The 9,590-nt window shown below is 42.7% G+C and overlaps 1 protein-coding gene across 1 annotated transcript; it reads left to right on the top strand.

The window, feature by feature from the left end:
- Nucleotides 1-7,370: 7,370 nt before the first annotated feature.
- Nucleotides 7,371-9,475, top strand: LOC135488571 (uncharacterized). The gene is made up of 4 exons (XM_064773211.1): nucleotides 7,371-7,449; nucleotides 7,798-7,979; nucleotides 8,122-8,348; nucleotides 8,533-9,475. Exons 1-4 carry the CDS (start codon nucleotides 7,371-7,373, stop codon nucleotides 9,473-9,475), a joined length of 1,431 nt encoding a protein of 476 aa, XP_064629281.1.
- Nucleotides 9,476-9,590: the final 115 nt, after the last annotated feature.

The raw sequence follows: 9,590 nt of genomic DNA, 5'->3' as shown, positions 1-9,590 counted from the left end.
TCACAATGACTGTAATTAAAACCATAAATCACATCAAATTCTATTTTAAATAGAATGGCATCATAAAGTTCATACAAACAATCAAATATCTCTCACTCTCTGTAGTCTTTGAGCACTCTTGACACTCTGAATCTCGTGCTCGGACTGCTGCAGACGCGGCATCACTAGACAAAAGACGTTTACAAATCCTCAACACATACACGTAATGTTTATGGTTTACACGAAATAATGACTCGTATATACTGTCACTCACGGTACAGCATCTCTGCGTGTACGGTTAGTTTTACCACTTGGACTTGACTCAGGCTGCCATCCTCAACTGCAACCGTATCTTAACGCCAAATTCTGTCCTGCGGTGTCTCTCGACTCGTTACAGTACTACCACTCACTGGCAGGCTACATCAACAGGAATAAAAGTATCCCGGCTGTTCTCTTCTGCAGTTCTAGGACAGTGACAGTTCACAGTGTGGCCTCACATGTCACGACACTTAGGCCTTTACGAATATTAAACCACGGTTACACGTAACACCTCGTCCACTTGACGTACCGTGCATTTCACATAGTCATACATTCGACTGACTCGTGTGCATTGACATGGTAGTTGATAAAGTATGGAATTAGTGAAACCTTGGAAACACTGATAAACCTTGTAATATTCAATGTAAACCATGGAATCACTGTGCAAATAGCGCGGGAAATCGGGTGCGTTCCTTCCACGATTTATACCCTCCCAACTGACAGTCTCGTCCCAGCTGACTTTATTGATAGCAATTTGCCAGTTAGTTCAGAAGCCAACATTTTTAATGTGGAGGATGACGTCATCAATTGGCAATGCGCTGTGGTCGTTAAAATATTTTATTTCTCTTCAATGAAAGCAAAAATTAGTTTTTATGATTGTTTTGTATTCCATAGACGATAAAGTATTATGCTCGGTACTAGATGCACGAGATCATAGGACAAACACACACGTGAATAAAAAAACCGCTTAGAACTGGTGACGTCACAAAGATCTCTACATCCCTCGATGCGTACTGGAAGATGTAAGAAATCGCTCACGGCGAAGGAAATTTTCATCCGCAAACTTCGGTAATAAACATACATGACTAGGCTTCTTTTATTCATCGTTTGTTATAAAATATCAGTCAATCATAGACAATTAGGCCTAGACATAGTCGTCAACCTTATCCATGCATAATGCATGACAGGCCCCCAATTTTCTCTGTATCACCCTGTATGAACAGACCGATCCGTAGTTCAAATAGGCCCCGCGTGGTGGTGGCGTATTTATAAGCGGAGCGCTATTGGTCCATATTATGGGTGTGTGGTGGGCGTGTCTTCCCATATTTGGGAGATCAGTACTGTACACTGGAGGCGAGGTACAACTGGGTTGTTCTAAAATATAGACTATTGAATCGGATATGCGACAGATTTCTAAATTACCATAAAATTCCGATCTGATCATGTAAGAATAAGCTCCAAATGTTGATTCGTAACCACGTTAGGTTCGAATGGCATTATTTCATGTTTTTATGCATTTTAAGGAGTGTTTCCAAGGTTTATCAGTGTTTCCAAGGTTTCACTAATTCCATACTTTATCACCTACCCATTGACATACGTCAGCGCCGACAGAAATAGTCTGCGCGGGACTTTTTCCAAAAGCAATACGAAAACCGGTGCCCATCATAAAACATATTTTTGGATTTATTGCATTGCAGGTGCCAGCTATTAGAATCTATCATTGCTGTGAACTGTAAACTGTGAAGCTGGAAATATTCATGGCTATCCTTGTTTGCAGTTTTGTGCAATGGCACCTTTGGCGTAGTTTTATTTAGCCTTTGAGAACACTGTAACAATTCAGTTAATGTTTGTGTTTTGTGGCGTTTTATCTTTGTTGATTTTGCCGATTGCAAAATACGCGAAATTAAAATGCACACAGACATTTCCATGTTTACAGTACATCAAACCCACCGATGACTTGTTTAACGTACTTTGCAGTAAATTTTTCTCAACATGCTGCTGTAAAAAATGCATTACCTGTCTGCAGGCTACGTGGTGAACTTCCATTCTTGTACATTACATGTATTATTGTTTTCTATTGTGTACTGTCGATGATGTTTGAAAGGTTGTAAATGTCAGAGCAGATGATAATAACGAAATGACCTAAAATCTATCTCCTTGTCTTTTATCTTTTTCACCCCAAAGTACATTTCTTTCTGCGACTCTTGCTTCTTTATATCATAGTGACACCTTGTCTGTTGGAGCAGCACACTGATTATCTTAATATGAGGACACCTGCTTTGATGATTGGGACTACATCACATTGAAGACTTGTCTCTATTAGAGACATCCCTTCGAGACCACACGGAAGACTTGCCTCTAAAAAGGACATCTCGTTGAGACCATCTTATTGTCCGATTGAGACAAATGTCTCCATAAGTGATTTCTCTATGATGACACACTGTTGATTAGTTGGGACAGCACATTGAAGACTTGTCTCCATTAGAGATATCCCTTAGACCACACTGAAGACTTGCCTCCAAAAAGGAAAGTATCGTTGAGACAACCTTGTCTGATTGAGACAAAACATGATCGTGTTTCTCTATGACACCTTCTTTGATGATTGTGACAGCACATTGAAGACTTGTCTCCACATCTCTTTATGACCATCTTGTTGTCTTATTGAACCAAGACGTGTCCATAAGTGACATCTCTATGAGACATTTTGTTGACTGATGGGAGAGCACACCGAAGACTTGTCACCATAGGGATCATCTCTTTAAGACCAACTTGTTGTCTGATTGGGACAAGAATTGTCTCCATAAATGACATCTCTATGAGAACACCTTGTTATTGGTTAGAGACAGCACACTGAAGATATGTCTCCATAAGATGAGAACAGCATAACAATAATAATAATAATTGTACCATTCAGATGAGAGATTGGAAATGATTAGCAAACTGTATCAACTAAGCTCGACAGAGACAATCTTTATCATTTCCTAAAAAAATTATATTTGTCATATTTGACTGATAAATCAGGTACTAGGTGGGTCTATAAGGTTTTTCAGTTAAAGTTAACCGAAAAACCTGAAATTATGAATTATAGCTTTTTTGGTCTGCTTTTGGTATGAGAGGATTACAAATGATGAAATATACTAAAATTAAGATGTTCACCGTGATTTACCAAAAATTTAGGGGTTTGGTTTGAGGGTAAAAAAATAAGGGCCAAAATAAGACCTAATGCTATAGGCGTAAGATAGTACACAAACTTTTATTTCTTTATAAAGCCATGTTTCATGTAATATTATTATATTTCCTATCATTACCGAACCATCAATGCAGTTTTTGAGCAACTGGTGATGTTAACTATCAGTGTTAGGGTTAGTGTTGGACAATACACGAGAGAAGTGGGCGTGGTCAGGGCAGCACGGTGATTCATTTTATGCTCGTTAAATCCATGCCGATCCACCGTCGTTGTGCGTATATCCATCCTTCACCGCCAATAACTCCACCCTGATCGGCCGTCAGAAGGGCTGTTACTTTATCGGTAGTCTCCCTGCATTTCCTTCCCACACGTCCTCAGTCGCGACAACACTAATATTACGCTCACTAGTGGTTGTCGCACGAGACACGCACTGAAAGCCATCGTAATTGAAGACCAGGTGTTCAGTGAGTAACGGTTCCAGGGATGCTGACCCAAATGCACAGTGTATGTTGTATAGAAGAAGGGTAACCTGGTCCGGAGGTTGGCACTATCAATTCAGGCCATCATTCAATTACTTTGCGTCTAGCAATTTGATTGGCCACCCGTTTATGATGGTGCGTCCGACTGATTACCTGGCGGGAGTTATCCGGCGGTCGTGAAAGGAGGAGACTGTTAAGCCTGCACCACACGGTGAAAATTTGCGTGATGCAAGTGACACGCGTGCATGTTGCGACAGGCAAATTCTCACTGTGTGGGGTCGTTTTTTGCTGCGTATCTTCCCTCGCGAGTCGAGACGCAGCCGATCTAGCATGTTTGATATTTTCTCGACACGCGAGGAAGTTAATCACCGTGTGGGGGCTACCTGCAGCAATGTTGCGCGAGTTCGACGAATCACAACAAGCAGATCGGTCACATGATTTATAGGTCAGTCACATTACTGTATCCTGCCTTTGTATCTGCGGCCCCACCATCTCGAGCAATTCCTGAAATTCCTCGACCCGCACTCTGTGGAACTGGCGATACTTCATGGGGTCCTCCTCCCGCAATTCAGCAATTAGATTTGCATAGGCCCCCTTATCCTCTCTTCTCTGAATCCATGGCCTTGTCCAAAGACTACGGTCCACGCTGCGCCGCCTCCGCCGCCGCCTCCGACGGAGTAACAGCAGGAGAATAAGGGCAATTTGGTCTTCTTGGTCCATAATACTTCTCATAGGATTTGACAGTTCCCGGGCGCTGCCATTTTGGTATCATGTGACTGACCTATAAATCATGTGACCGATCTGCTTGTTGTGATTCGTCGAACTCGTGCAACATTGCTGCAGGTAGCCCCCACACGGTGATTAACTTCCTCGCGTGTCGAGAAAATATCAAACATGCTAGATCGGCTGCGTCTCGACACGCGAGGAAGATACGCAGCAAAAAACGACCCCACACAGTGAGAATTTGCCTGTCGCAACGTGCACGCGTGTCTCTTGCATCACGCAAATTTCACCGTGTGGTGCGGGCTTTAGACTGATGATAAGTGATATTCACCGCCGATAAGTCGGCATGGTTCAATCAGACATTCTCGGATTTCTACTACCTAGCCCAAGCCATTGCGATGATGAAGGCTCTGGTCAATGTTTAATATCGAATGATTCAAATTTTATGTTATGTTTTGTCTTGTTTTCATTTTCAATCTCCCTCGTTTGAAAAAACCGGCTGACAGGTGGCAGTATCTAAAACCACATACCACATACCACATACCCACATACCCGAAGATATTCCCACTTGGCAGAGTACCACATCCGGTGGAAATATCGACTTAAGTTACTGGCGGTGGCGCCCTCTTAGATCTAAAGATCGACAGATTTTCCTTTAACAATAGTTAAACAGTCATTGGATTGCCCCACCTGGAAAAAATTGGCATGTGGGTGTGTGTGTATGTGGTATGTGGTATGTGGTTTTAGATACTGCCCTGACAGGTCGTGTCTGTGTTTATACGTCCATTTGTTTACACCTGAAAGAAATAGCCTCAGTGCAGCTGGTGCGCGCGCACATGGGCCTGCGGCGCCTAACGCCCAACCCTAAAACCAACTACATGTAAATGTACTGCTTTATGCGGAGCGATTTATTTTTTCACAGGTGACGCCATCTTGTTTCCCATATTTGGCATAATTTATGCCGCAGCGTCATTGCATGTAGAATGTACGTAGATCGACATACCTGTGCTTGATGCAGCGGGTGGACAAGGTTACTTTCCTTGTCTTCATTAAAGCGAACTGGAACCGCCGAGCGATTTATTCAACTTTTCGACTTTCACCGCCCGAGAAAGTCGAGTTCAGATTTGTAGCTCCGCCCCCAGTGCCCGAGCATGCGCAGTTCAATTTGTTATTATTGAGAATCATGTGAGAATCACGTGAGTCATGCGATCTTTCATTCATGAATTTTCGTAGTAAATTCCATAGTAGTGACGTCACTGAATGATTGACAGCTAGGCGCCATGTTTCATTCATGCCTCGCTCTGATCACCCGATACGCGGGAAATGAAAACGAGATCATACGAACTGTCTTGGCGGTTCCAGTCTTTAAGCACCTTGTTTCCAGGTATTTTACGGGGCGTTTGCACCTCGTCGCATGAACTTTCGCGAGCGAGCCTCCCATCACAAAATCCATTTGATTTACTCTGCATCTTACGTAAATAGTCATCATTATAGGTCGTTAACCATGGTAATGGTAATTGTTTCCTTTCTGTTTATATCTTAGGGCTTATTTTTGAAAACTTTATGGAGTGGGCGTGCGTGTGCTAAGCGCTTCGCGCTTCTACCGGTAAGCAAAACAAAAGCCATTTTGTGCCCAAGGACGATTTTTCAGCAACTCCCCAAGTTTGTTTAACTTTCATATTTTTTTTGCAAAACAGTGGCCACTGGGTGTCCACAAAATAAAGAAAAACATGTACTAGTATTCTTCGCAGAACGTTACTGTTGGACCAAATTAATGTTACCCGTTGTTTTTCTTGAAATTGACATCCTTACTGAAATGTTCACTTTCTGGGCGTTTGGTTTTGAGGTAGGTCATCCAGTGTGACTCTGGCTAAAGTACCTGGAGACAAAGTACCTAGTGCTGATTATCTCTGTCAACCTCGGTATGCCAGCCGCACACTGAGAGATTCGTTTGAAGTTGAAAGCAACTCAGCTTGTTGCAGTTAGTTGCAATGAATCGAGTTGCAATTCATCATTGTTGGTTCACACTTGTGATCCTTATTTTTGCCTCTAAATGTTTTTCTTAGTCGATTTTCTCCTTGAAATCTATCACAGGTCTTATTATTTTTTCATAACCTAGCTAAATTTGTGTATATGCAGTTTTGTCTCCCGTCAGATTTATTTGGTATGAATCGCTAGTTTTTTTTAGAAAAGATGTTTTCGTGGTCATTTGTCCGTTTCGTGGATATTTTGGGTGAGGTCCGTTTACTTGATAACTGCTTTTAAAATCAAATAAAAGGTTTTAAAGGTATTTGATATGAATTAATTTTACTATTTGTCGAGTGGGATTGTCGTTGGACGTTGACTGTTGAACAGTTATGTGGGAATGACGAAAATATGTCTACATTGTTGAGAGTATATTCACTTCATGAATTAGAAACCTTTGAGAATGCCGAATTGTAAAGTAGAACGTGATTGACAAACCTGGTTTTTTTCGCCAAAATTCATGTGTGCACGTTTTCTATGTTTATTGCAATTTATTTCTTATTTTTGTGGATAATTTCGATGTGTTCTTACGAGTATTCAATCTTGACACTAGAGGCGTTTATTACTCGCAATTCAGTTGAGACCCTCTGAAGGTCCCCAGGAGCGATCAATTTACCTATCGATCTAGTATCGCCGAATTAGATACAGGAACCCGAGCTAAGAACTCAAAATAGATATCTACCCCAGTCATGCTAAGCCCCCCCCCCCCCCCCCTCATAAGCACACGGGTACCGTATGTGTATGCGATGGGACTCGATGGGGATAAGTTGAATAAAAAAGGCATAGCAGGTGACTTATGAACTACCGGAAACAGGATCAGAAACAGAAACAGGAACCCGGAACCGTATAGAGGAGCTAAACAAAGCACATCCACATCCTCTGACTCATCAACAGAGACCAACAGTTTGACGCCACCATCGAAGACCAGAGTCACAGATATGGCTGAGAGATCAAACACAGGCAATCGCGTCTTCCCAGGCAGTGCCGCAGGGACATACATTCACGACACCCAGTCAGGTATACCAGGCCTGATCGCTAATGCAAGACTGCAAACCACCAACATGGAGACCACAGAGGCCTAACTAGAGAAACAGGCAGGCTCTTCATCTGAACAGAACCAGACAAAAGACTTTCCTCACAAAGACACCGAATCAACTAAAAACGGAGACCAATCGTCACCGCAACACCGTGTACGATTTAGGCCAACCTCGCCTACCAGACACAACTCAACTCAACCACCACAGGTACGAACATATGCCTTGTGTCACTATGTAAGAACCAAATCATTGATGGACAAATGCATGCGATATAATCTACACAAAGAATACCTGGCTAAATATATTGACCAGAACATTGTCCCACCAGGGTTCACCATCAACATGGAACCCTCCCTGTGTCAAGAGAATGAAGACTTTACACATCAATGGCAGAGCATTCTCAAAGACACCTCTAGTCGATTAATGGTACTACTACTACGCAACCTAGATGAAACCATTCACCAATTCGAGATGGACCTTGAGACAGCAAAGGCGAATCTACAAACGTCTGTAAATCCACAACTATACGCTAGATGCATACAATGGCTAGAGAGAACGATCAACACCTGACGAATCGAACACATCAATCGCAAAGAGAGAAAGTTCGACAGGCAGAGCGACAACCTCACGCATAACCCACCTGCCACACCAGCACAAGACCCCCGACGTAGAGGCTCCAGCCGGGGAGGACCTACCCAGAAACAACCCCAAGAGCAACAGCCAAAAAACGTCAGAGGAACCACCGCAGGAAGAGGCAGAAGACCAAGGTCAACCTCCAGAAACACAACCAGGACATTGCAACAAAGAGACCAAGCAAGCAACAACATCAGCCCACAATGACCACGACAAAGTCAAAGACAAGGGAACAATCTCAGTCAGGTAGGCCTAGAAAACATGGGCTTGAACCAGAATGCAATGGCAATCCTGGGGGGGGGGGGGGGGGTAAACTAAACAAAAACCAAAACCAAACTCGCTAAAGGCAGAAAAACAAAAAGAATTGAGAAAATCAGTTGTCAATTCTAAGTAGCTATAAACTCAGTGAAAATGAATTTAACCTACTTAGCAAGGGCCTTAACTTTTGTCCTGCCCCACCTACCTATGACAACTACCAACTAAACCAAGACTTTGAGGAATACTTTCGTAGAATCAGACTCAAAGAATTCTTTGCCCAGACAGAACCAGATTGGCAAGACCCACTCCAGACTGACCTGGGATTCAGACTTAAATCTTCTTGGACCCCACCCCCTGTCGGCAATGCCAACCTTGAAACATACATTGCGACCACATCCATGACCCTTAATAAAGCCAAAGCTAATAAACACAGAGACAACATTAGCAAGGAAGAGAGGAACGCACTCCAATCCCTACGTAACAATCAAGAGATCACCATCAAACGAGCTGATAAAGGTGGGGCCACAGTAATACTTAATACTAAAGATTACATTAGTGAATGTGAAAGACAACTCACAGACACCAACTTCTACTCTAAACAAGACACCAACCTCACCAAAAGACATGAACTCATGACTCAACACCTAGTGGATCACATGAAAGATAAAAACATCATTGATGAAAAGACCTACAAATTCCTATATCCATCAAACTCAAGAACCCCAAACTTCTACTGTCTCCCCAAGATTCACAAAAAGGGTAACCCCGGGAGACCAATCGTCTCTGGCAACAATAGTTGCACTGAGAACTTATCCAAATATGTTGATTCCCACCTTAGACCATTGGTGGAAACCCTATCTACATACATCAGAGACACAGCCGATTTCCTCAACAAACTTAAAGAAATCAAACTAGATCCACAAGAACATCAAAAACATAAACCACTATTGGTCACACTTGATGTTAAATCACTGTACACCAACATCCCACACAATGAAGGCCTAGCAGCCATGGGCAACTACCTGGATAAACGCACTAAGAAATCAGTCCCTACGGGCATACTAGTACAAGCAGCTGAACTGATACTCAAAACCAAAAGGCATAACATTCAATGACAGTGAATATCTACAAACCTCAGGCACAACTATGGGCACCTCCATGGCACCTTCACATGCCAACCTATTCCTAGGAGACTGGGAAACCAAATTTTGGGACACTCAAACCCAGAAA

The sequence above is a fragment of the Lineus longissimus genome, chromosome 5 (genome assembly GCF_910592395.1).
Source record: "Lineus longissimus chromosome 5, tnLinLong1.2, whole genome shotgun sequence".
NCBI classification, from domain to species: domain Eukaryota; kingdom Metazoa; phylum Nemertea; class Pilidiophora; order Heteronemertea; family Lineidae; genus Lineus; species Lineus longissimus.
Note: the sequence above shows the minus strand (reverse complement) of the source record. Positions and strands in the feature narration are given on the sequence as shown.

What these genes read in the sequence shown, in the direction of transcription:
- LOC135488571 (XM_064773211.1), top strand. Translation starts at nt 7,371, where the DNA reads ATGGCTGAGAGATCAAACACAGGCAATCGCGTCTTCCCAGGCAGTGCC. An exon ending in CATTCACGACACCCAGTCAG is followed by an intron (nt 7,450 to 7,797) that starts GTATACCAGGCC and finishes TTGTCCCACCAG; the next exon opens with GGTTCACCATCAACATGGAA. An exon ending in AGGCGAATCTACAAACGTCT is followed by an intron (nt 7,980 to 8,121) that starts GTAAATCCACAA and finishes CTGCCACACCAG; the next exon opens with CACAAGACCCCCGACGTAGA.